The sequence below is a fragment of the Sciurus carolinensis genome, chromosome 8 (assembly GCF_902686445.1).
Source record: "Sciurus carolinensis chromosome 8, mSciCar1.2, whole genome shotgun sequence".
NCBI lineage: Eukaryota > Metazoa > Chordata > Mammalia > Rodentia > Sciuridae > Sciurus > Sciurus carolinensis.
This window is the reverse complement of record NC_062220.1, coordinates 1402354-1429219: the sequence shown is the minus strand read 5'-3', so window position 1 is coordinate 1429219 and position 26866 is coordinate 1402354. Positions and strand designations below refer to the sequence as shown.

The following is a 26866-nucleotide window of genomic DNA, read 5'->3' as shown; positions in this document are numbered from 1 at the left end:
ACCAGCATGGTCAGAGTAAAGCTGGTCATGCCTCCAGGAGACCAGCAAGACGAACAGCGCCCGAGAGCAGAATGGCTGTCCATCAGACGTATGGCAGGGCACTGGCATCTCGAATCCACAGAGTGATCTGCAGCAGGAAGACAGCCCCGTCAGAGCTGGGTGATCAGCACCCAGAGGGCGGCACAGCCCTTCCTTCCCACCGCTTGCCTCCCGCCCAGCGACCATGGCAGGTGCCAATGGAGACAGCAGCCACTTTGGAGGACAAGAAGCCAGAGCCGCCCAGCAGGCAAGCTCGTCCACACAAAACCTGTGCACGTCGTCAGAGCAGCTGAAGGGCGGACTGACTCAGGCCCTGCTGGAGCGTGGACGTCGTCCAACAGAGTGAGGCTGCTGGCCCAGGAGGGGGCGGCTCCATGAGCTTCGGACTGTGTCCCCATGTGGCGCGTCCCGGATGGGGGTCTGCAGGGGCAGGAAGTGGATTCCTGGGGGCCAGTGGCCGAGAGGGTGGGAGGAGAGAGGAGTGACCGCTGACAGGCATGGGGTGCTGGGAGTGGTGACGTGTTCAGAGTTGCTCGCTGTGATGGCCTCACAGCTGTTTCTGGAACCCCTGGAATGCCCGGCGTGCCGGTGACTCAGCCAGCCTCGCCCCACAATACGGAGGACGGGTGTGACCTGGCGTAGAGCACTTGCCTGCCATGGCAGCCCTGGGTTCAGTCCCTGGTGCGGGGTTTTGTGTTTTTTAACGAGAGGAGAAGAAACCCCTGAGTGGTCCACTTTAACTGGGTGGGGTATCGGGTGCTGTCTCAGGAGAGCTGCCAGAAAAGACAGTTCTGCCACCTGGTTGAGGTCACCGTAGAGGCTGGTGCGCAGGGAGTCGGAGGCACCGTCGCTTTACAGCCGGGAGGAGCAGAGTAACGGTGGTCTCAGCCCTCACGGGGGGCTGGGCCCCTCATTCGTCCCCGTGGGTCTCACCCACAGCAAAGTGACAGAAACCCCAACCCTGGTGCTCGCAGGCTGGAGAGCACTCCCTCTGTCTTGGGCGGTGGGCCCGTGGCGGTCCTGGGCCCCCAGCCTCTGCCCACTTGGAGGCAGAGGTGCTCCAGAGCCTGTTTCTTGGGTGGAACCAGGAGCTTGGATTTAGCTCTGGTAAGCCCTGCTGGTCGGGAAGCTGTCTCTGGGAGGCATGTGGTGCTGTGCTGGGTCCTCCTCCTACACGGAACCTGCACCTGGGAGCCATTGGACTAGAAGTAGAGCAGAGTGGAAGAGCCACTCCAGCCACTTGGGTTCATGTGTCGTGGGTTGACCTCTGTGCTTCTAGCAGGGAGATAGGCCATGAGAACCAGCTCTGCATCGTCCATCCTCCCGGCTTTCCCTGTGGGGCTTTTGAAGGAAGAGGAGAGATACCACTGGTATGGCGGTAATCAGAGCCATGCTTGGCCCCTGGTCGCAGCAGCGGGGGTGAGACTACAGGAGTAGACAGCAGGGCCGGCCAGGTTTTGATGCCTTTCTGGAAAACCAAGGTCTGGAAGAAGATGCCGGGCACTCTGCCTCCTGGGCCTTGGGAGCCTTTCAGAGGCGAGCGCGATCCTGGGAAGGCGGGGCGTCAGATCCCAAGGTAACTGAGTCGCTCCTGCTCTCGACGCAGCACAGCTCCGCTCTGCCCGTGGCTCCTCCGTTAGCTGGATCGTGAGCGAGCAGCTGTCCATCTCGGCTGCTTGAACAAAGCGGCACAGGCACCCAGCGGCCCTCGGCCTTGGGGTGTCAGGGTTCAGTGGGTGGGAGCCTTTCCCGGCTCGGGCAGCACAGCGACCTGCTTGTGAGACCCAGAACGCCACACGGAGCACAGGTGTTTATGTCGGCACCGGAGAGCTGTGTGGATGAGTGACGAACACGGCAGCATAGACTGGTGCGGAGAGGGTCCTGGCCACCACGGGCTTGAAACGAGTCTCGACAGTGGACGTGGTCCTGCGTGACCTGAAAGGTCGGGGTGAGGGACGGAGGACCCGCAGACAGATGCACGGGTGGTGTAGGTGGCCCTGGTGTGCACGGCTGTCAAGTGAGTGGGCGCCACAGTTGTGCTGGACCCTGCCTTGGAGACTCGGTGGGGTCCTGCCAGGAGGAGCCAGTCCAGAGGCCAGGTTCTCGATTCCCAGCTGCTTGTTCCGGAGCACACTGTTAAATAGTGTGCTACTCTTGGCGTGTACCTTACGTTTCTTTTTTGTTTTTTAAATCCTGTGGTTATCATGACTTGAAATCATTAAAATTATTATCTGCTTGCTCAGTTAGGCTGGCCTTAAAGTAAGACATCATCTCATATAGTTTTTAGATTAAGTTATAAATGTTCACTTTAGAACTACCTGAAGATTGATAGAGATGCATTTGAAAAGCATTATTTTTTTTATTGATTCTTAATGTAGTAAATTACTGGAGTTATTTGGCAGCAAACAGAAGTGACCTGTGATGTGGCTCACATCGCTTCTCCTGATAGAGCCACAATTTGCATTAATTGCACAGCGACTGCACTCACTTATATTAAAAGGCTTCTAGTATAATTAATCCTTTTTATTTCAAATCATTTTGGCACGATTTCTAGCTATAAACACTCGTAAAGGGCAGACAGTTGGAAAATGCACACAGGTTCTTTCCATATACCTATTGCTGTTTTTCATGACAGGTCGTTACTAATGTGCCTCTAGGAACGAGTGTGGTGTGACTAGCTGAAAAACACTAAGTGGATTATTTTGCATAAAAAATGGGCAGTTTTAAGTTACATAATTAACCTGTGTTTAGAAAATACCTTGATTTATGCTTACATTTGTATCCCAGTTGCATACATTATGGAAATTTAATTTATAATCCATTTAGCTGATGCAGTCATAGTTTTTAGTGCTATCATTTATTAGTGCTTGTATATTAAATGCTCTAAAGGTTTAAACCTGCCTTATGTAAAAAATTATACCTATGCATTTCCACTTTATGAGTCACAGTGGGATTTCTGCTTAAAATTCAGGTAGCTCTGACGTATTTAAGAAGTCTCACTGGTTCACTGTCACTAATGCAGCGATGGCAAACAATGACCTTAAGTATCGACCGTCAGCTGATTTACACTTGCAGTTTACTTTTAGGGTCCACTGTACAGATGGGGCTTTTCCTCAACCCTGGACTCCTCCGTCCAGAGCTCGGCTGTGCTCACCTGGAAGTGGTGGTGCGCGTCTGTGCCAGGGCAGTGGCGCTGACCGCTCTGAGCTCGCTGTGGCTGTGGGGAGCAGCTCTTTCCTGGCATTGTCAGCAGACAGGTGACAAGTGTGCGTTGCCATCTTTCTGCTGCTTCTCTAGGTCAGGGGTCCTTTCTGCCATCTTTTCAGAATTGACTGGAGAATAGAATCCTACTCTTCAGCCGTGGTGCTGTGGTGAACCCTGCTGGGGATGCCGTGGCTTCCTGGAGGGCTGCTGTGCTGACGCCCTGACCAGTGGAGGCAGCCTGGGCAGAAGGCACTCTCCAGCGCGTCCGTCACCAGTAACCAGGGGGCTGGGGCTGGCAGAGCGCTTGCCTAGCACGTGTGTGTCACTGGGTTCGATCCTCAGCACTGCATATAAATAATAAATAAACAAACAAATAAATAAATCCATCAGCAACTAAAAAAAAAATGTTTTAAAAAAGTAACCAGCAAGACACATGACATTGAAATGTTTATTACTTTTGAGAAAAGTTGTTCTTTTGGTGATAATAGTAGGCGAGTCCTCATATTACAGGCCTCAAGGGGCATCTGAATCTTACACAGTAGCACACCTCTGGTAATCCCAATGACTCAGGAGGCAGAGGTGGGAGGCCAGCCTCAGCCGCTTAGCACAGCCCTAAGCAACTTAGCAAGACCCTGCCTCAATGCAAAATAAAAGGGACTGAGGATGTGGCTCAGTGGTTAAGCGCCCTGGGTTCAGTCCCCTTGCCAAAGGCGGGGGACATCTGAGCATGCTCTGTTGGAGTGTACAGGCTTCGTTATGCGTTTAAGGGCTCATGACTTTATAGAAAGCATGAGATGACTGGACGCTCTGGCTGTGCCGGGAGCCTTGGCTGAGTGAAGCCTGCTGCCCAGGAGCTGTTTGCTCTGAACCCTGCCTGTGGGGGAGGTCACCCCCAGGTGACGTAGTTGTGTCTGGGCCTTGCACGAGGCACCCAGCAGCACTTGCATCTCTAAACCCTGGGGCAAAGGGTCCTGGCTGTGCCAAGCACGTCTTCCACAGCACAGCCCTTGGTGTGGAGTTGGTGCAGCCTTGGCCTCGTCTGCCTGAGGGCGTCCCTTGGCCCAGGCGAGTCCTGGCCACGTGTGCTGCAGACAGGAGTCAGGCTCTCAAGCGCTGCACTTACAGGTAGGGGAATTGCACCCCTTCTTCTTTGTCCTGGGAAGCGAAGGCAGGGACCCTTTCTCAGGATGGCTGTGAATGCAGATCTGCACAGAGGAGGTCCAGACCCGCCCTCGGCTCCTGTGGGAGTCATTCTCTTCTCTCATCCCCTGACCCCCTGTGTGTGAGATCAGAGAAGTCCCTCACTGCACTCAGCATGGTGCCCGCATGTGGTGAGGACTCAGGAGGTGGCAGCCAGCCTCTGCATTAGGAAGGCTTAGTGTGGCTCCAGGCCAGTCTGTCAGAACAGAATGCGAGATACTCTTGAAAACGTCCCAGTGCGGTTCTGGCTCCTTGTTGGCTTTCATGATCTTGGGCCACAGGAACCCCTGGCTTGATGTCAGGGACCTTGTACTCGCAAGGGGGCCTCTGGAGCTTGATTGACTCCGTCAGTCAGCATGGTGAGCCCTGCTGCACCCAGCATAGCCAAGATGAGGAAGGCCAGCAGCCCAGGCCCCGAGGTGTGGCCGTGGGAGCCCCTGCAGTGCTGGTGCCCTGGCACCGTGCAGCCTGCTTGGGCAGCACCTAACGTAGGCAGGCCTGCCACGCGCCCAGCCTTGAGTGCTCTCAGCCTGTGGCTCAGTAGTACTGAACTCGTGGTCCATCGCCAGGTGAAGAGGAGAAGACATCACAGGCAATAAACAGAAGAACAGACAGCAGCAGGCATCTCAGACGCGGTGGCATGCTGCTGGGCTCCCCGGGTTAACTGCCGAGGGTGTGACGGGAGGGTGCGAGCAGCCTTCTGTGGGTTGGGGGCTCTGTATCCTGATCTTCATGGTCCCTGCTCAGGTGCGACCAGGTGAAAACCTCATCAAGCTGTACACGTAAGGTTTGTGTGTTTCACTGCACGTAAACCACACTGTCGTGTAAATACACACACATCCGTAGGTGTAAACGCAGGCAGTAGTTCACAGGCGGAACATCAGTAGTATCTCTCAACTCATGGAAATTACAGGAAGCCAGAGTTTGAACAGCCACACATGCACTGTGCCACAGGGGCAGAGCGGGGCAGAGGTGGCCTGGCCTGCGACCCTGAGAAGCTGTGTTCCCGTCCTCACATCCCCTGCTTGTGAATGTGGCTTCATTTGGAAATAGGGTCTGTGCAGATGTACTCAAGTAAGGTGGGGTCATGCTGGATTAGGGTGGGTCCCAAATCCAAGAGCAGACTGTAAGAGAAAGGAGAGTTCAGTCCCCAGCCCCTTGAAGCAGAGCAGACACAGGGGGCAGCCTTGTGAAGGGCCAGGAGCTGGGGACCCTATCGCAGCCCCGCTGCTGCAGCTGGCCTCGGGCTCTGTCCTGCTGTGGCTGTGTTCTTTGTGACACTTAGTCCCTCAGTGAGGAGCCGGGAGCCTGATGCACTTCAGAGCTAAGACACATGCTGTCCCGTTGGTGACCCCTGTCATTTGCTGTCCCATGGGTGACCCCTGGGTAGTGCAGAGGAATGGCCCACACTCCCATTCAGCCTCAGCCCCAACAGTCGGTCGTGAGCTGGCCAACTGGACGCACCCTGCACGTTCACCCGTGTGCCTGTGGAGAGGGTGTCTGCTCTCTGGGGCCCTGCTCACTGAGGCTGAGCGCGCCGCCCAGGAAGCACCGGGAAGTGCCTGCTGAGCGCTGATCCTCGTGCCTGCTCTGTCTTGTTTGAAGGCTCTCTATGAAAACATGCTGGTGGAGCTGCCCTTTGCTGGCTTCTTCCTCTCCAAGCTGCTGGGGACCAGTGCAGATGTGGACATCCACCACCTGGCCTCCTTGGACCCTGAGGTCTACAGGAACCTGCTGTTCCTCAAGAGCTATGAGGAGGACGTGGAGGAGCTGGGGCTGAACTTCACCGTGGTGAACAACGACCTGGGAGAGGCCCAGGTGAGCAGGAGCCCCGCCCTGGGGCCCACCTCCAGTCTGGTCAGAGGCCTGCCTGCTCCAGCGCTGGTGGCAGGGTCTCCTGTGCTGGGAGGTAGGGTCCCTTGTGCCGGGGGGGCTGCATTGCAGTGAGGCTGGCCCTCCTGCTGCTGCCTTCTTTCAAGCTGTGTCGCCTCTGCCCCTGGTGCTGGGGGTGGCGGCAGCACCTTCAGGATGGGAGACGGAGGGAGCACATCACTCCTGGCGACCACAGTGTGGGGAGGCTCCTGGCCTTCGCTGTCAGAGTGTCGGCTCTCATTACTTTCCCCCTCCTTTTTAAAAGAAAATAAGGCCTATGTTGGAGGTCCAAACTAAGTCTTATTTTGGGGGGACTATTTGCCGTGTTCTACCACTGACCTGCACCCTCTTAATTTTCTCAGAAACAGCTTTATTGAGAGAGAATTCACATAGCATGAATTCCACCCTCCCCGAATGGCCTGTTCGGTGGCTTGGGTGTGTTCATAGAGTTGGCAGCCACCTCTAGAATGTCTTCTTTTCATTAATTCCGGGCACTTCTCCATCGAGCCACATCCCCAGCCCTTTTTTTGTGTGTGCTTTATTTAGAGATAGGGTCTCACTAAGTTGCTGAGGCTGGCTTTGAACTCACGTTCCTCCTACCTCAGCCTCCCAAGCTGCCAGGATTGCAGGTGTGTGCCACTGAGCACAGCCAGACTTCCTGGTCAGCGTAGCCCCAGCCGTGTCCCAGCACTGCGGCCAACCTCTGGCCCTCTGCTTCTTGGACGCCACACCAGTGGACTCTGACATCGTCTTCTGCCGCAGGCCTTCTTCACATGCAGTTGTTTGTATCAGGACTTGGCTCCTCTTTCTGGCTGAATCAAGCTCCATGGTACGCTGCACCTCACACTCCCCGTCAGTTTGTGGACTCTGGGGCGGTCCACCTGGCTCTAAGCTGCAGTGGACGTGTGTGTGAGTGAGGCGTGTGCAGATGAGTTGCTGCCTGCAGGTTCTGCTGTCGATGTGGAGAGCGAGGCAGCAGGTGGGATGGGTGGGCCTGGATGGCCCTGTGGTGGCACCTGCTGGTGCCGGCAGGGCCTGTGTCTTCATCCTCTGGTTGTCCCCACAACTAGCAGTGCTTAGAAACCCACATGGCAGGTTGGGGATGCAGCTCACTTGGTAGAGTATGGCCCTGGGTTCTAATCCCCAGACCGCAAAAAAAAAGTAGCCGGGCACTGTGGTGCACGCCTGTGATCCCAGCAGCTCGAGAGGCTGAGGCAGGAGGACCACAGGTTCAAAGCAGACTCAGCAAAAAGCAAGGCGCTGTGCAACTCGAGTGCCCTGAGTTCACTCCCAGAACCCCCAAAAATAAAAATAAAAAGTTAAAAGGCTGGGGCTGTAGCTCAGTGGTAGAGCACCCCTGGGTTCAATCCCCAGTGCAAACAAATAAGTTAGAATATTTAAATAAAAATAAAATTCTTTTACTAAATAAATACATGCTTGTTGTCAGATCACCATTGGAAATATGGACCCTCACAGGATTGCTCTCTGGCCCCGAGCCTAGACCTCCAGATTGTAAGCGCAGCGTTTGGCACATGCCGCAGAGTGTGGCTGGTACGGTCGTGGCTGTGCCCAGGCCTCGCTGCCCCCGCCCTGGGCTGAGTCAGCCGTGGAATCCCTGAGAGACACTGCACCAGGGCTGCTGGGGACAGACGTGCTTTAGAAGCAGAGTGCACCTTCTCCCGAGGGAGGCGCCTGCAGTGTAAAACCCTGTAAAGCGTATTCGTGAAACACATGTCCTTTAGAAGCAGCTCAAAAACGTGCTTAATTCCAAGCAAGGGGAGAACTGCCTGTAACAGGGCCTTCCAGGTGGGCAGGACCCCACCCGCAGGGTGATTTAGAAGTGACTCAAGGCTTAGAACGGAAGCTATGCAACTCCTAGAAGGAAAGGTCAACATAGAGGGAGGGCCAGCACTCCGGCGCACAGACAGAGGCCGCGACTTCCTCAGTGGGACCTGAAGCTCAGGAGGGAATGCCAAGAGTTATGTAAAGGGGTGGCATCAAATCAGAAAGCTTCACAGCAAATGCAACAATCATGAATGTGAAGAGGGATCCCACAGAATGGGAGAAGGTCTTTGCTAACTACTACCCTTCTGACAGGACTGTTATCTGGAATATATAAAGAACTCAAAAAATCAAGTAGCCCAATTAATAAATGGCAAATGAATTATATAGACACTTCTCAAAGAAGAAATACAAATGGCCATCAAATGCATGATAAAATGTTCAGCATCATTAGCAATCAGGGAAATGCAAATCAAAACTACACTGACATTTCGTCTCATACCAATCAGAATGGCAGCCACGGAGAATACAAATAACAAGGCATGGTGGCGCACACCTGTAATCCCAGCGTCTCAGGAGACTGAGGCTCAAAAGACTAGACGTGGGAGCACGTGTGACCCCGTTACCCACCACTCGGTGTTTACCCTAGAGTTAAAGTCACGTGACATATGCGGGCCCGTGTTTATAGCAGCACAGTCCACTACAGCTAGACTGTGCAACCAGCCTCTGACCATCAGTGGACGGATGGACGAGGAACATGTGGCATAGATACAGGATGGCGATTAATTCAGCCATAAAGAAAAACAGGATCATGTCATTTTCAGGAAAAATAGATGGAACTCGGGAACATTATGTTAAGCGAAATAAGCCAAACTAAGAAGGTCAAGGGTCGTATGTGGAAAACAGAGAGGAAAAAGGAAGAGGAGGGGGCGGATCTCATGAAGACCAAAGGGAGATCAGCAGAGGAAGGGGACACCGCTGGGATGGGACACTGGCCACATTGTGTTCTTATATCCTGTGCATGTGCAGGTACGTGGCAACAGATCGCACTGTTGTCCAGTAAAGATGTGGAAGGAGGACTGGGCTCGGTGGTGAGCTCTCACCTGCACGTGTGGCCCTGGGTTCCATCATCAGCACCGCATAGAAATAAGCAAATACATAAAAACAAAGGCTCGTCCACAACTAAAAAAAATACGTATTTTTTAAAAACTAGATGGAAAGAGGTAACTGAAGGCAAGCTCGGTAGAGGAGCAGGGGTGGGTGTCGGGTTTACCTGCTGGGAGGTCTGCTTCTGAAAACAGGACTCACGGGCTCCCAGGGAGAGCAGCGAGTCACGCCGTAGCTGGTGCTGGGTGCGTGGTGTCCTGACGTGGAGCACGCACATGTTCAGGCACCTGTCCAGAAGAGGTTTCAACTGGGAGCCTCAGAACAGGGTGGAGGCACAGCCTGGAATGCTTGGGCCGGCTCACAGTGGCACGGCTGTAATCCCAGCGGCTCAGGAGGCTGAGGCAGGAGGATCCCGAGTTCAAAGCAGCCTCAGCAACTTACTGAGGCCCCAAGCAACTCAGCGAGACCCTATCTCAAAATAAAATATAAAAAGGGCTGGGGATGTGGCTCAGTGGTTAAGTGCCCATGGGTTCAATCCCTGGTACCAAAAGCAAAGAGTTTCAGTGAGAGGATTTCTACTAAAATCTGTGTTTTTACAATTATATTCTATAAGACTCGTACCACACTGAACATGGTGGGGTTTGAGCAAGAGGGCTGGGGAATGCTGCAGTCAATGTGCCCCTGGATTCACTCCCTAGTATGAAAAATTGAAAAAAAAATTGCACGAAAGGGTCTCATTAGAATTGAGAAAGCCAGTGGTAAAGCCACCTAATTTGGAGGGAAATCTTATGGATTTCTATAGAAATAGATAAAACAGGTAGTCCCCTCTGTAGGGTAGAGTTTAAAAAACATTGTGGTTTAAGGATATATACTATGCAAATAGTCGGTTATGTTGGCAAGCTGCGTTGGAACAGCGGCTTTCTCTGCTGTGACAGTATGGCTGTTTAATAGTGAACATGAAATTTTAGACGGCTGATGTGTACACATCTTCATGGAGGAGAGCACTAGGGTTTGGGTGGGCCATGAGTGGTCCTCCGTTACATGGGAGGCCGCCTGAGTCCCCTGGCCTCCTGAAAGCCACCTCCACTCTTAGAAAGATGGGTTCTGGAGGGTCAGTGGGCGGCGCAGCAGCGGGTCCCTTCCGGCTGTCACAGTGCAGACTGCAGTGCTTGCTGGGAGAGCTGCCTCTGTGTAAAGGAGGCTTTGACTGTGCCCTCCCACCCTGAATGTCAGTACATGTTCCAAGTTACTTTTTAAATATGCATAGTTGTTTAGATTTAGCCTGAGAGGATTTTGGATTAAAAGTAATGTACCCATTTTACAGTTGTTAGAAATACCAGTTTTGTGTGATCAGGCAGGGTAACAGGTGACTTTGGAGGTTTCTTTAGCTGAGAACTTTACAGGGCCTTTGTCTTCCAACTCACACAAGCACACCATCATTTATTACCTGCCTTTACCAGTGTAAAGGAAGGGTGTTGTTTAATACATACAAGTGTAACAGCTGGTTTGATGAGGCTTGACTCACAGGTGGACTGTCGGAAGCGCAAGCAGAGGCTTCAGGTAAGGAGCATCTTTGCTCACCCGGAGGCACGTCTGAAAGTTCATTGTCAGACCTGTTGTTCCAGTAAGAGCAAGTTCATCAGTAGGAAAGATGGAGCTGTTCAGAGTTGAAATTCAACCAATTCAGCTCTCAGGTTTAAAGCCACATAATCGTTATAAAAGAAGAACCAGCAGACCATGCCAATGCAGAACGGTTGGAGTGATGCTCTTCAGCACAGAGAGAGTAGCTTTCCTGTGACGTGGGACAGAATTAGGTTACGAGCTGTTGCCCAAGGGTGGCCCCATCTTGTCACTCTGGGGATATAAAACCGGCATGAGGTCCAGAGGCTGGGAGAAGAGAGCCATGGGTTGTTAGTGAGGGCCACCTGAGAGCCTGTGGCCTGCTGACCGCTCCTCAGCAGGCCAGCAAGCCCTGCACAGCAGCACTGACCTGTGATCCCAGCAACTCGGGAGCCTGAGGTAGGAGGATTGCAAGGTGGAGACCAACCTCAGCAATTTAGCAAGGCCCTAAGGTCTTAGCAAGACCCTGTCCCAAAATTATAAAATAAAAAGGGCTGGGGACGTGGCTCAGTGGTTAAATGTCCCTGGGATCAATCCCCAGTACCCAAAAATAAAAATAAAAACAGGCTAGCAAGCCTACTGTGGGCCATTCTTAGTGTCCACCAAAATCAGTATGTCACCCTGAAGTGTCCTTGCTTGTTTATTCTGTGCTTATTTTATATTCTTTATCTGCAGCAAAGATCACCCCAGGAATGGAGTTGTTTTTTAAGTACTAGTGAAGAGGATTTATTTGCCCTGTGCTGGAGGTGAATTCCAGGGCCTCACACATGTTAGGCGAGCACTCTACCACTGAACCATATCCCCAGCCCCCACAGGAATTTTAAAAGTAGACTCTTGGGCTGGGGTGTGGTTCAGCGGTGGAGCATTTGTCTGGCATGAGTGAGACCCTCGGTTCAGCCAAGCACTGCAAAATAAAATAAAAGCATGCTGTCACGCCGCGTGGCCGCATCGCAGTGTTCTGCAGGCGACTGCCTTCGCCCGGGGCAGGCAGCACCGTGGCGTCCTGGAGAAGTCCTGGGGCACAGCGCGGCAGCCGCGCCCGGCTCTGCGTCCTCTGGGCTGTGCTTTGCTCACCAGCACTGCTGCAACTCCCGCAGGCGGGATCCCAGCCCCGCGTGTTTCCTGGGGGAAGTCGCACGGCAGCGCACCCCTCGGCTGCTCCGCAGGAGGCAGGGTGGCGGCTCTCCAACCCGCGGGTGCCTCCGGTGCCCTGTCAGCGTGCTCGAAGGTCCTGATGGCCCTGTCTCACTCCAGGTGGTTGAACTCAAGCTCGGCGGGAAGGACATCCCTGTCACCAGTGCCAACCGCATCGCCTACATCCACCTGGTGGCCGACTACAGGCTGAACAAGCAGATCCGCCCACACTGCCTGGCTTTCCGGCAGGGCCTGGCCAACGTCGTCAGCCTGGAGTGGCTCCGAATGTTTGACCAGCAGGAAATTCAGGTACCCTGCCTGCTGACGCTCAGGGACAGTTGTCTAAGAAATGAAAAACCGTCCTTACAATCTACCTCACATTTTACTATTCAGACTTTTTCTTTCCAGGTATTAATTTCTGGTGCACAAGTTCCCATAAGTCTGGAGGACCTAAAATCCTTTACAAACTATTCAGGTATGTTTTACTTGCATTGCTCAAAAGCTGGAGTGCTAGCCAGGGCAGTGGTTCGTGCCTGTGATCCCAGCCCCTCAGCAGGTTGAGGCAGGCAGATCTCAAGATCAAGACCAACCTGTGCAACTGGCAAGACCCTGTCTCAAAGTAAAATAAAAGGGCTGGGGATATGGCTGAGTGGTAAGCGCCCCTGGGCTCGACGCCCAGCACCAGGAGTGCCAGATGAAGTGCCTGCTGAAAGCCTCTTCCTGCCCGCTTGCTCCTGGGCCTTGAGTGTCTGCCTGTGAGGCAGATGCTGGGGATGGACGGTGGAACCCAGGGGCTCACGTGTGGGAGGCAAGCACTCGGCCACTGAGATACCCCCGCAGACCATGCGTTTAAACAGTGCCGGAGCTGGGTGCAGGGGTGCACACCTGCAATATCAGCAACTTAGCAAAACCTGTCTCAAAGTGCAATTAGGGAGCTGGGTCTGCGGCTCCGTAGTACAGTACCTCTGGGTTCAGGCCCCAGTACCGAGATACAAACGGTTGGCCCCACACACAAGCACACTAATGATAACAGACTGATAATTGGCCTTAATGAAGATACTTTTGTTTTTCTTGCAGTGCTGGGGATTGAGTCCAGGTCCTTGTGCAGGCCAGGCAAGCTCTCCACCCCTGAGCCACAACCCAAAGTACCTACCCTCCCGATTTTATTAGAGCATTAGAGTTATACATAGTCGTTGAGTTAGTCCCGACAAATCATACAGGCATGGAATTCAATTTCACTTCACTCAGCACTGACTTTCTGATTAAATTAAATGTACTCTTTCTCCTTTTTAAGAAAATGAAAAGACACAGATGAGTCAAAAGTATTCTATATATCTGACAAAGAATTTGTGTCCAAAATGTATGTTTTAAAATTCTGTAGATGCTTCATGAGTGGAAAAACCCCAGTTACAAAAATGGGCAAGCCCAGCATGGTGGCACCCACCTGTAATCCTAGTGGCTTGGGAGGCTGAGGCAGGAGAATCACAAGTTCAAAGCCAGCCTCAGCAAAAGCAAGGCACTAAGCAACTCAGTGAGAACCTGTTCTCAGTGAGAACCTGTCTCTAAATAAAATACAAAATAGGGCTGGGGGTGGGGCTCAGTGGTCGAGTGCCCGAGTTCAATCCCATGTCCAACCCCCACGCCTCAGGAAAAAAAGGCAAAAGTCCTGACCTCTACTTCCCCAAGAGGTCACGTGGCCATAACCCCGGGAAGGGGGCTCAGGCATCCCAAGTGGTGTCAGTTCCTGGGTTTCATTTTTGTTTTCTTTTGTTTAAGCCCCCTGTATACTTAGTAACAGTTGAAAGACAAAGAAAAAGGTCACCCTTAATTCAGGATTCTAAACAGCCACTGTGGTGTTGGTGCTCTTCAGCCGGGTTTCATTACTCTAGCATTGTGCGAGTTTGGGTTTTACATCCGGGGGGTTTTGTTTGTGTGACATCAATAGTAAAAAAAAACTCTGCACTGTCACTGTTGTTGCAGTTAATTTGGTTCATCAAAACTTACAGCATAGTGAGTCGTGTGTGTTCCTGCCTGTGTGCAAGGTTGGGTGTTGTCGTCAATTGCTTTAATAGAAGTCCGACGTGAGATTGATTGAGCGCCTCTCACCAACACGAGCGTTCAGGGGAAGCGAAGGCAGAGTGAACCTGGCTCACAGATGTGTCTGATGGGGTCCAGGACACCCTGCCCTTCCGGCCTTCCCTGGTTCGGAGGACACTGGGCTCATGTGAGAATGTGAGAAGGGGGCGGGGTTACGAGACAGCATTCCAGCCGTGCGCCTAGTACTCATGAGTACTTCACGTGCCTCTTAGAAAGAACTCGGAACAGACGATAAGCAGGTTCTGAAAGGGTTGTGTCATGTTACTGTACATTTTCATTGTGCTTTTCTTTCTCTTCTGATTATTTTGAAATGAGTGTATATTTCTTTTCAAATAATTTTTAAGCCATAACACAAACTATGGGCAGGACTTTCAGCTCAGGCCAAGTGAGAAGATCAACAAATCCCCTGCTCAGAGGTCCCCATTAGTCTAATTTCAAAGCAGACAAAAATACACACAAATAAAGAAAAGTGTAGATGAGTATCCCTCATGAACATATGTGTAGACATCCTGAACAGAAGAGGAGAAACCTGGATCCAGGAGCCAGGCACGGTGGCACACACCTGCAATCCCAGCAGCTCTGGGGGCTGAGGCAGGAGGACCACGAATCCAAGGCCATCCTGGGCAACTTGGCAAGACCCTGTCTCAAAATAAAAAGGAAGGACGGGCTGGGGATGTGGCCAGGCAGAGCACCCTCGGTTCAATCCCCAGCACTGCACAAAGGGCAGGAGGGCAGGACCTGAACCTGCAGCAGGTGGAAGTGATTCCTCCCAGACCCCCATGGGTCCACTCACTCAGTACCCCACTGGACAGTAGAAGGATAGCCCCGGGAGCCTCTCGGTAGAAGGAGAGTCAGCACCAGAGGCTTCTGAGCTCAGGACAGGATGCTCAGGAGGCCAGGGCTGGGAGGGAGCCTCTGACCCTGCCAAGGACTCTGCACAACCCACGACAGCACCCTGAGTACCAGGTGCACCTGAGACGGGGCTTCGCTTCTGCCGTTTCTATCCAGCATGGTTCTGGATTTCTAGCAAGTGCAATAAGGCATTCAGTCAGTAAGAAATAGAAGAAAACATGAAAAAGAAAGGCATCCAGCTTGAAAAATGGAGAAAGAAGTAAAACTCTTGTCACAGATAAAGTGACAAAGAAACCCCTAAAAGTCCAGCAGGGTTGTCACAGATTAGCATGCAGACAGCACAGCCCAAGAGTGGGGTCATCATGGCACCGAAGGGAGGACCAGATACACTCCGCAAAGTAAGCACAAGACCCTCGCCAAGAGAAGTTAAAGGGAGTAAGGGAAATGGTCGGATGCTCACTGCACGCCGCTGAAGTGGCAGTGCCCTTCAAATTGGTGTCTGAATCTGGTCTGTTCTCCTTCAGGATCCTAGCAAGGTTTTTTTTGTTTGTTTGTTTTGGTTTTGGTTTTTGTAGAAGTAATAAAGCTAATTTTAAAATTTATTTTGAACATAAAGGACCAAGAATAGGGCTGGTGTTGTGGCTCAGTGGTAGAGGGCTTGCCTAGCATGTGTGAGGCACTGGGTTCAATTCTCAGCACCACATATAAATAAATGGATAAAATACAGGTCTATCAACATGTAAAAAATATTCCTAAAAAAGTTTATTAAAAAATTAGTCAAAGCAATTTGGTAGAACAAAATCAAAGTCTAGGTTCAAAACCTGATATGAAGCCACTGTGGTGCACAGTGTGGCTTGGCCCCGCGCAGGCGGGCCATCCCTGGAACACATTCTGGAAGTCAAAGCCAGTCCTTACAGTTACAGTCAGCTGATTGTGCAGGAGACCCAGGACGATTCAGCAGGTCCTAAGACAGCACCCATCTGAATGCACTTAGAACTTTCTTTCACACGCACCCAGGGTAGGTAAGAGCTAGAGTTCCAGGATCCCCAGAGCACAGGGCTCGTGGCTCTGGAGCAGTCATATGGAGTCACGACATCAATACATCCTCCTTCCTCAGGATTAAAATACTGTGTGTTTCAAAAGAACCCCTTCAAGACACAGATGGAGTGGTGCACTCCGCTGATCCCAGTGGCTCGGGAGCCTGAGGCAGGAGAGCTCAAGTTCAGCACAGCCTCAGCAACTTAGTGAGACTGTCTCACTGAAAAGGGGGTGGTGGTTGTAAAGGGCTCTGGGTTCAGTCCTCAGTACGGGAGGGTTAAGTGGTGGATTGTATATATTTTACCACCATAACAAAAAGAAAGATTCTACCCAGCTCCCTGTGTTCTGCTGCAACACCTAAAAGGATGTTTTCCTAGACTGTAGCTCAGTGGCTGTCTGTGGATTGGAAGCAGCATCTTTCTGAGCATGTAGAAGTGTTCAAAGCTGAATTTTGTTGACGGCCATACGATTCCAAATACGTTAAATATCACTTAGCCGTATGCACGTGTGCATGCACGCACACTCTGCAGTTAGCCTGTTTGCTCTGAATTTGAGCTCACATCTTATGTGAAGGCAGACAGCACCCAGGGTCACGTTGCCCCCACTCTTAGGTCACATGCTTGAGAGCATAAAATCCACCTGACCTTCGTTTGCCAGGAACTTGTCTTGGGAGGTGTGAATGACCTGTTCTCACTGAAACCTTCCACCTTGAATGATCTTGCCTATTCCAGTAAATAGGGTTAAAGAATTATCATATTCATTTGGTGCCAATTAATGCACTTAAGATGTCTTATTGATGTTATTTCTGTAGTGTATTAACAATAAGGGGACAACGTGTAACAATTATCTTAGTTTTAGGAAGCACTTAAGGAGATTAAAAGCTGTAAGTAGCAGATACTACACTTTAGAATAGGGGCCTGATCATTTGCGAGGTGATATACCAGGTGATAAAATGGACAGATGCTGAAGATCACATTGACCACCTACTCGGCGTCCACCATGTTTGGATGCACTGACCCCGTGTGAAGCCCAGGTCTGCTCAGCAGGGTTGCTGATTTCTATCCAGCAGAGTTTCTACAATGCAGAGCCTTGGGTCACCAGTGTCCATCTTGTGACCAACCGCCTGTCCCCTGCTCTGCTCTTCTTGCCTGCTCCCACCCTGCTGATGCTTCTGTCCCCCGTGCCTGGCCCACTGTCTCCAGGGTCAGTGGGCAGGTGTTTCTTCAGACTCAGCTTTCAGACGGGCCAGATGGAACCTGCAGGTCCGTCTGACTGGTGCCTTCTGGAGTATCCTGCTGGCCTGCTGGCCAGGCACCGTGGCACACCTCTACTCCAGCCCCTCCCAAGGGTGAGGCAGGAGGATCCCAGGTCCAAGCCAGTCTGGGCAACTCAGTGAGACCCTGTCTCAAAATAAAAAGGACTGGGGATGTGGCTCCGGGGCAGAGCACTTGCCCAGCAAGCTCGAGCCCTGGGTTCAGCCCCTGGTGCTGCAGAGAGAGAGAATATCCTGCTTTTGCATGTGTTGTATTTTTTATTTCTTTATTTACTTTTATACTTACTTCATTTACTTATTTTTATGCGGTGCTAAGGATCAAACCCCGTGCCTCACACATTGGGCGGGTGCCCGCCGTGGAGCTGCAGCCCCAGCCCTGCAGTTTCCTTGTTAATAAAACGTCGCTGTTTCATCGTAGGAGGCTATTCTGCCGATCACCCTGTCATCAAGATCTTCTGGAGAGTCGTGGAAGGCTTCACTGACGAGGAGAAGCGCAAGCTGCTCAAGTTTGTGACGAGCTGCTCCCGGCCCCCTCTCCTGGGCTTCAAGGTACACAAGTTGCATGCGTTGCGCTCACACCACGACCCCAGGACTGGAGGGGCTGTGTGCAGCTGCTCCGAGCGCTCCCGAGCGCTCTCGCCCACAGGGCCTGGGGAGGGCCCTCGCCAGGTGGGGTAGCCGCATTGGCCAGCGTGGATCTCCTAATCCGCAGGGCCTTGGGCAGTTTCTACTCTGACTAGAAGAAGACAGCCTGAAAATGCTGGTCTAGCGTGTGAGAGCAGTAGACCTCTGTCCTGCCCTGACCCTCACTGCTGCCTACTTCATGTTGCCAGCTCTACTCAATCGCTTCTGAAAATCAGTGTTGATCTCATAAAACTTGGATTGTTATTTTTAGCATTTAAAATTGCTTGCAGGAGCCGGATGTGGTGGCAGAGTGCCTCACTGAATTGCTGAGGCTGAGGCAGGAGGATCACAAGGTCAAGACCAGCCTCGGCAGTGTAGTAAGGCCCTAAGCAACTTGGACCCTGTCTCTGAATAAAGTGTAAAATAGGGCTGGGGATGTGGCTCCGTGGTGAAGCACCCCGGATTCAACCCCTGGTAGCAAAATAAATAAAGTACAGGAGGCTGAGGCAAAAGCATGCAGGACCCGGCCAGCCCGAGTGGCGGCAGGAACCTGCCTCGGAGAGCCCAAGCAGGGCTGGCAGAGCGCCCGCCCACGCATGTGACGGTGAGACCCTAACCGGCTGCCTCCCCCACAGAGGACTCCCGGGGCGCCGACCTGCCTGCCCGCCCCAGGGCCTGGGCGGGTGAAGGCGCGCAGGCACGGGAGCTCTGCCCACGTGGTCGCTTTGCTGCTCTCTGGTTTTGGGCCCTGGGGCTGAGCCCGCCGAGTGCAGCGTGCACGACCGCCAGCCGCATCCGGCTTTTTTTTTTTTTTTTTTTTTTTTTTTTTAATATAGTTTTAGTTGTCAATGGACCTTTATTTTTACTTATTTATTATTTATAGGCGGTGCTGAGAATCAAACCCAGTGCCTCACACATGCTAGGCAAGCGCTCCACCGCCGAGCCCCAGCCCAGCCCCTCTTCATCAGCTTTTAAGATCCCAAACAGAACACTGTGGAGAACTGGTCGCCCTCGCGTTGTAGGCCAGGAAGGGACATTTGGGGACCGTGAGACGGTCTTCCTGTTCTGGACTTTTATCAGTGACCTGACGTGTGCTGCAAGTGAAGCGTCGAGCTTCCACAGTGAGCGTGGATGCGCCGTCTTGTTGGCGTAACGGCGTGCCCTGGGGAGGGCTGCCAGCGCCCGCAGCGGGGCCGTGGTGACAGTTACCAGACCCTCAGTTCAGTTCCAGACTTTGTTGCAGAAGAGCAACATCTGCTAAAGCTAATTAAAGTTTAATGTGTTTGATAAATGTGGTTGTTACAGACAAAGAAAATCATTAAAGTGCTAAGTCACCATCAGGCCACATCATAAATCGATGATTTTTCTCACTCTGGATTCATGCAGATTCCCGTCGCACGGCATTTAATTATGCACAAAACGGTGCCCTCGACTTGGATTTTAGTGAAGAACTTCATTTTTTCACCTTTTAGGTTGCAAGTAGAAAATTCAATTAGCATTATGAAAGAAACACTAAAATGTGGCATTTCACGGCAGAATTCATGTAAAGCTTCCCATTTACTCAGAGACTTTGCCAGCATCCGCCACCCCAGCCTCAAAAATGTGATGCTTCCATTTTTATTTCTTCAAGTATTTGAGAGAATTAGTGCCCCATATATTCCAAATGTTGAGGGGTAAATTAGTTTCTAGTTCTCCTTTGGTTCCTGTTTTAACAGTTTCATGAGCAGTTTAAACGTAGCATACAAATACAGTTAGAAAAGCAGTGGTTTTTAGTAAACATTACATGTTCTGTGTATTATGTGTGTGCTCATAATATATGTACTCTGGGGGCGGGTCCTGGGGCTTGAACCCAGGAGCACTGAACCACTGGGCCGCACCCCAGACCTTCCTACTTTTTATTCTGAGACAGGGCCTTGCTGGCTAGGGCTGTAGCTCAGTGGCAGAGGGCTCACCTAGCACATGCGAGGCACTGGTTTTGGTCCTCAGCAGCACCATATAAAAATGAATGAATAAAATGGAAGTGTTCTGTCCATCTACAACAACAACAAAGACAGGGCCTTGCTCGGTTGCTGAGGCTGGGTTAGAGCAAGAATCCTCCTGCCTCAGCCTCCTGAGTTGCTGGGATCACAGGGTGTGCCACCACGCCTGCCCCCACGTGTTTCTTACTGTGTGTACTTAGCGGTGGAGAGACATACAAGGCTGAGGATGAGAAACCACGCCCCGCACAGCGTGACCCGTGGACAGGTGCTTCCACGAGCCCCCTCAGGGTGGAACATTGCTCCTGTTCTGACTGTCCTCCTCCACTGTGGTGGCTGGGAGGTGACCACTGTCTCTTATGTTGGACTTTTTTCCTTGTAGCGAAATTGATGTTTTCATCATAGAAAAGGGGAAATTGTGGGGAAGGTCAGGAAGAAGGAAGCCTGTAGTCTCCCAACCTGACCATTGCTGTTTCTGTTCCTTGTCACAGTGCACCCTGCGTGTGTCCTGTGCTTGGCTTTGTGGGCGGGCTTTTCTGCCTGTTACCGGGGCTGGGGCGCAGCTCCCAGGAAGAGGTGTGTGTGGCATGCACACCCGGCCTTGGCTCTCGTGTTGGTTCCTGTCCCGGTCACCAAGTGGAGTTTGCCCCACCCCTCCCGCCATGGCACCGGGGGCACTCGGGCTGGTGACATTCACTCCCTGGGCTGGGTCCACACACTGAACCTGACAGATCTCCAGCGTCTGCCCACAGCAGGAGAGCCCGCAGGCTGTTGCCTGAAGCTGTCCGTCACAAGAACGAGACAGTCACTGGTTGCTCATGTCCACCAAGGCACCCTGACTCCTTGAGTCTCTCACAGCAGGTCCATGCCTGGCCGTGCACCGTGTGAGGGTGTTTAGCCCAGTCACACTTGCACGGTTGTGGACTCCAGAACATGGTAATCGCACGGTTATTTGTAAAACGCTGGCACGCCCACATGCTGTCAATAAATAGTGCTACTTACATGCAGCCTCAAAAAGAACGAGAAACTGGCCAGGGAAGGGCCGCCAGGACTCCCACCGTGTGAAGCACAGGTGTGCGGGGAGAGCACACCTCCTCGGCACTGCACTGAATCTCCACAAGTGGTCACAAGGTCTCGCCACGTCTAAAGGCAGCAGCTCCCTAACACCATCCGTGTTCGGAAGACGCCGCGTTCTCCTCACGGTTCCGTGCCAGCAGGGTGTGTCCGTGCATTGCGTCTGGCTGTGCCCCTCCAACCTCTTGCTGCCTTGCGATCCATGGCGGTACTTGGTACTTCTGTGTCTGTCTCATAGAGCAATAGGGGTTCCTGCGGGTTCTGCCTGGCTAGGGTCACGTGCTAACCGCCTCTTCAGGTCCACGGCGAGGCCCGTGCCCAGTCGTCTCCTAGATTCTGGCTGAGCGAGGGCCGGAAGCCCGCGGCCCGCCCCTGCCGTGCTGTGACCCCCTGCTTGACATGTTTGAGGCCCTGAGTTTTATTTCCTGTGCTACAAAAAAAAAACAAAAAAAACCCATGAATTTAGGCTTACAAGTTTTCTTTTTTCCTTTATATTTTTTTTCTTTTCTTTGGTTACCAGGGATTAAACCCAGGGGTGCTTAACCTCTGAGTCACATACCCAGCCACTTCTTTTAAGTTGTAGATGGACACAATACCTTTATTTTTACGTGGTGCTGAGGGCGGAACCCAGTAGAAGAGCAAGTGCTCTTCTACTGAGCCACAATCACAGCCCCCCAACCACTTTTCTATATTTTTTTTAGAGACAGGGTCTCACTAAGCTGCTGAGGCTGGCTTTGAAGCCGTGATCCTCCTGCCTCGGTCCCCCAAGCCTCTGGGGTTACAGGTGTGCACCACCGTGCCCAGAATTTCTTTGGCTTTCTATTTGGTCTGTTTTCTCCAGTGCCGATCTTTGTCGGTATGCTTGGACCAGTGATGAGGTGGAGGGTTTGTAAGAGGCTGTGACAGTCACACAGAAGAACACTGTGACGCTTTCAGAACGGCGCCGACAGTTGAGCTTTCAGAAGACCATCCGCAATCTCTTTGCAGTTCTCAAACTGTGGGCGTGATTCTTCCCGTGTGACTAAGCCGTCAACAAACGATTCATGTTTCTGTTTTTTCAGCGTCTACAGGTTCTTTCTTCTCCGATTTGGGTCGGACTTGTTTCTGCGTGGTTCTTCCACGCAGTCCACAAATCGCACCTCACTTAAGCGTCCAGCTGGTCACTGCCGTGCCCCTGCCCTGCCTCCCCATTTCTGCATAGGCAGATCTAAGTCAGCTCTTACCACTGCGCCCTTTTAAATGCCAAGCTGATTCAATCAACAGAGCCTTCCGGAGCCCTGCTCACTGGAGTAGTGGCCCCCTCGAGCACAGGGCATGGCGCTCGGCTTGACCCAGAGCGGTCCGCAGCCCTCGTGGGGCGGTGCCCTGTGCACCCACGCTCTGCAGGACTGTGGGTCACTGTGTCCTGTGCCTCGCTGTCTTCCAGGAGCTGTACCCGGCCTTCTGCATTCACAACGGAGGCTCGGACCTCGAGCGGCTGCCCACGGCCAGCACGTGCATGAACCTGCTGAAACTCCCGGAGTTCTACGACGAGGCCCTTCTGCGAAGCAAGCTGCTCTACGCCATCGAGTGCGCTGCCGGCTTCGAGCTGAGCTGAGTGGCCCGGCTGGGTCTGACCCCAGAGCAGCCGGCCCCTCCCCAGGCCCGCGAGGCGCTCAGGCTGGATTGCGGCTCTGCAAGCGCTCCCCTCCAGCATTCCTCCCTCCTTCATTTTTTAGATGATTTTTATTACAACACAGCCACTTATTTAGATGGACATTGCTTTTCAAGTAACTTAAAATAAGTTGTTTTGTGCCGGGCGGCTGATGTAGTAACTCCGCCAAGAGGAGCAGTTTTTAGACTAGTGGCAACTGGGTGAAATTAACCAAAGATGAAGCTTTGGCTTTGCTGACCTGGCTAGGGTCCTCCTGAGCTGTGGCCACCACCTCCTGTGTGGGCACCCCATGGTCTGCAACCAACGGGGGGCTGAGACGCCGCCCGGCCAGCGCTTCTCACGTGGTTGATTGTTTACAAGCCTAACTGTTGAACCTGAAGGCACCCTTCCTGCTGCCTTCCCACAGTGACCGGGTCTGGACCCTAGAGGGTGGTGTGTCGCTGTGCTTTGATGCCATTCCCCGCGGGACCAGCTTGCTGTTTCCAGTGCAGCCTCGGCCTGCATTGTGATGGCCTGGGTGTTGCTGTGTGGGTGTGAGGTGGTCCCTGCATTCACGTCTGTCTCCATGTGGTGCCTGGAGCTTCCGGGGAGGCCACGCAGGGCCCACATCCCACAGCGTGCGTGTGGCCTACAGGGAGCGGCAGCTAGGGCAGGAGGCCCTAGAGCTTCTATTAAAGTCGTTTGAACCAAAGTGGCGGGCTGCGTTTCTCCGTGACCACACGCCCCCCAGTCCGCTGCAGCGCCCGTCACCCGGGGCATCTTGGGGTACCTTGCGCCCTGTGCTCCTGGCTGCTGCCCTGACGGGAAGACGGGCCTCCCTGGCGCACATGGGGTAGGGGAGTCTCACATAGGCACTTTATCAGGACCCGGCTGTCTGCGGGGACCTCAGCCACCTCACGGCACCGGGCGCTGGCCGCCAGGGCGGCAGGCTAGAGCTGGGGAGTGCTGCAGAGCCCGTCCCCGTGCCCCCGCGTGCCCTCCGCTGGAGGCCTGTGGGCTGTCCAGTCGGCAGACCGGGATAGCAATATACTTCTGAATGGGAAACGGAACGACATTTTCAAGACAATGACCGTTATCAAAACAAAATGTATAATTTCTTAATTTGAATAATAAATTAAGTGTTTAAATGCTATTTGTAGTCTTGATAAACCAATAAATAGCATTTGTCTAGGTTTTATTTTTATTCTAGGTTGTTTATGTTGAATGTTACTATCTTCTCTGTGAATTTTTTGGCATATTTTAGACTCGGAACGTCTGACGCTAGAGAAACTTGGCAGTGACATGCTCGGGCGGGCGGTGGGCGCCCCAGCCCTCCTGAGCTGGTCCATTGGCGTGTCCTCAGGTGGTGTGTGTGCACCAACCCCCCCAGGTGTGCCGGGCCCGCCCAGCCCGCTGCGGCTGCTCTGCCGCGGTGCCACCACGGCTTCCCAGGCAGGCTGCTTGCCACGTGCTCCTTGTGGGCCACAGGCGCAGGGGGTCACAGCCTGCGAGGGTCCCGGGTGTGCCCAGAGGCCCGTGCTGCCCAGCCTCCGATGCTCTTACCAGCTCTTCTTTATTTTTTAGTACATAGTTTTTAGTTGTGGTTAAACCTTCACTTTTATTTATTTACATGCGGTACTGAGGATCGAACCCAGTGCCACACACATGCCGGGCAAGCGTTCCACCACAGGGCCGCACCCAGCCCTTGCTGGGTCTCCGGTGGGTTTGCACCTCGCTGTTGAGGAACGTCTTCCCTAAAGAAGGCTCTCCTTCCTTCACTGTTCTGCTCGCGTTCTTTGCGTGCTGTCCTGGCTTCTGCTCAGCGCTGGTGGCTTTGCACACAGGTCTGTGGAGTTTGGGGCTGGTGTTGCGGGTACTTCCCACCAGCTGTCACCCGCCTGTTGGGCTCTGCTCTGGTGCCGTTGGGCTTGGGAAGGCCGCACAGCCCAGCTGCGGGGGCCGCCCCGTGTGACCTGCTGTCCGCGCTTCACTCAGCCAACCATGCTGCCCAGCGAACTCTGCGCAAGCGTGGGCAAGCTCGTGGCCTTGGAGCCCAGGAAGGGCTGCAGTCCTTCCAGGGACTTGAAGCGAAGCTGCATGGTGATCTTGGAATGGTCCAGTATGTGGACCATCTTGTACCTTACAGAGAAACCAGCGTGAAGGAAAGGTATCTGCTCTCAGATTCTCCCTCTGCGGTCAGAAACCCGCGCCGCCCAGTGCAGCGTGGGCCACGGAGCCTGCTCCCAGGACAGCGGTGGGCTGTGGAGCCCAGCACTTGGTGTGCCCTGGCCTCCAGGCTTCTGGTGCTGGGTGGTGAGCTGTAGAGGTCATGGACACACAGGTCCAGTGGGAACATGCGTGGCCACACAGTCTCAGATTCCAGAGCCTCTGAAGGTTCGTTTCTTGTTTGCTGTTTGTTTTTTGGTGCTGGGAATCAAACCTAGTCCCTCGGTCACGCTAGGCAGGCTCTCGACTACTGAGCCACATTCAGACCTTTTTTATTTTATTTTGAGACAGGATCTGCTTGTGTTGCCCAGGCTGGCCTCAAACTTTTAATCCTCCTGCCTCAGCCTCCAAGTAACTGGGCTTGCAGGCATGCGCCACCACACCCAGCTGAAGGTCACTTCTGTTTTAGTTATAGATGGACATAATGACTTTTACTTATTCATTCTTTTTTTGTGTGGTGCTGAGGATTGAGCCCAGTGCCTCACACGTGCCAGGCAAGGGCTCTGCCACTGAGCCATGGCCCCAGCCCCCCGTGCACCCACGTCCCTGATGCCATGTCTCAGCAATTCTGATTGACATTGCAAACTCTGTTGTTTTGTCTGTGGTGTTGGCCTGTGAGCTGCTGTCTTTGCCGTGGGTGTGATTGTTGGGGGCAGCAGTACCTGCACCCAGCTGGGACTGTGAGCTCTGTCCCGTGTTGACTGCTTCGCAACCATTTCCCGTCCCTCCATCTCAGCCTCCCGCCCCGAAACACCACTGTGTTGAAACGAGGCCAGGTAGTGACCCTGCCGCGGTCCCAGGGTCCCGGGGAAAGGAAGAGCGAGCCTCACTCGAAGTCAGAGCAAGAATGCAGGTGCTCAGGAGGCTCCCGGGGCCCACTCCGGTGGCCGAGCGGGGTGTGGAGGAAAAGGCCCCAAGGGAGGGCAGCGAACCCCGGAGCCATGAGAGCAAAGCTGAGGTCAGTGGCAGGGCACGTGCCCTGTGTCCCTGGGTGTCCACTGCAGAGAGGCCAGCACACTCCAACGCTTGGCAGCAGTCTCTCCTGTCAGCTGCCCGCACATAGGTGACTCCAGCTTGGAGCCGCTGCCAGCCCACCATGTGGCCATCCAGAGTGAGGAGTCCTGTCTCCTCGGCCCGAGCTCCAAATGGATCCAGAGCCAGGTGGCGCACAGCGGTCGCGGCAGGGGCCCTGACTGCTCATGGACGGCCCGCCTATCCCTGGAGGCGGGAGGTGATGGAGGTGGGCGGTGGGTTCACGGTGGGTTCTGCAATGTCCATGTCCATGGCCCGGGGAGCGGGAGGTGATGGGGGGGTGGGGATCTGGGGACATCGGACCCCGAATCTCAGGCCAGCCAGGCCCATCTCCCGCTCTGAGCGGCGTCCGCAGCCCAGCCCTGCTGTTACCTGTGGCTTTCTACCCTGAGTTTTGGTTGTAGAGGATGATTTGCATTGTGGCTCAAGCTGCACCGCTAAGGGTGGACTCCTCGCTGCCCGCTGCGGGCAGCATGGGGCGCAGTGCCCTTCAGAAATGACCTTGCCTGCACACGCCGCCACACCTGTAACTCCAGCTGCTCAGGCAGGGGCACCACAAGTTCAAGGCCAGCCTGAACAATTTTGGAGGCCCTGTCTCAAAATTAAACAGAAAGGCCTGGGGATGCGGCTGCCGGTTCAGCCCCCAGCGCCAAGGAAAGAGAAAGGGCGTCCTCGCTGTGACTCGTGACTCGGCAGGGGCCTCTGGACAGCCGGCAGCATGCCACAGGAGGGGAGAGAGGGCTCAGGGTGCTAGTGGCTTCCTCTGGCTGCTGGCACAGGCCAGCACTCGTCTGGGTCCTGGAGGAGGCCAGAGCCTGGGGTGCAGGTGTCCTGGAGCCTGCTGCCCTCCTTGGGCTGAGGCCACCTCACTCAGATCCTGCCCCCACCTGCCACATGGCCTCCTGTCCCATAAGGACAACTGTCCATGGGAGACACAGCCCGTGGGTGGCAGGATGAGCTCATCCCAAGACCCTCAGGGACGTCAGCTAAGAGCTTCTCCCTGATACAGCCAGGCCGGTGCTGGGGCTCGGGCGTGCCCTCCGCTAGGGGACCACCATCTCACCCCGCCTCCACCTGGGGGCG

At 53.5% G+C, this 26866-nt stretch overlaps 1 protein-coding gene across 2 annotated transcripts in view; it reads left to right on the top strand.

Moving 5' to 3' along the window:
* Positions 1-23729, top strand: part of Ube3c (ubiquitin protein ligase E3C) — a 91332-nt gene extending 67603 nt beyond the window's left edge. For both annotated transcript variants that reach the window (XM_047559902.1, XM_047559901.1), the window contains exons 19-23: positions 6049-6261; positions 12079-12267; positions 12367-12433; positions 17637-17767; positions 22319-23729. In XM_047559902.1, coding sequence (XP_047415858.1) covers positions 6049-6261; positions 12079-12267; positions 12367-12433; positions 17637-17767; positions 22319-22489 — 771 coding nt within the window. In that variant the 3' untranslated portion in view covers positions 22490-23729. The remainder of the gene's footprint in view (positions 1-6048; positions 6262-12078; positions 12268-12366; positions 12434-17636; positions 17768-22318) is intronic.
* The last annotated feature ends 3137 nt before the right edge of the window (positions 23730-26866 follow it).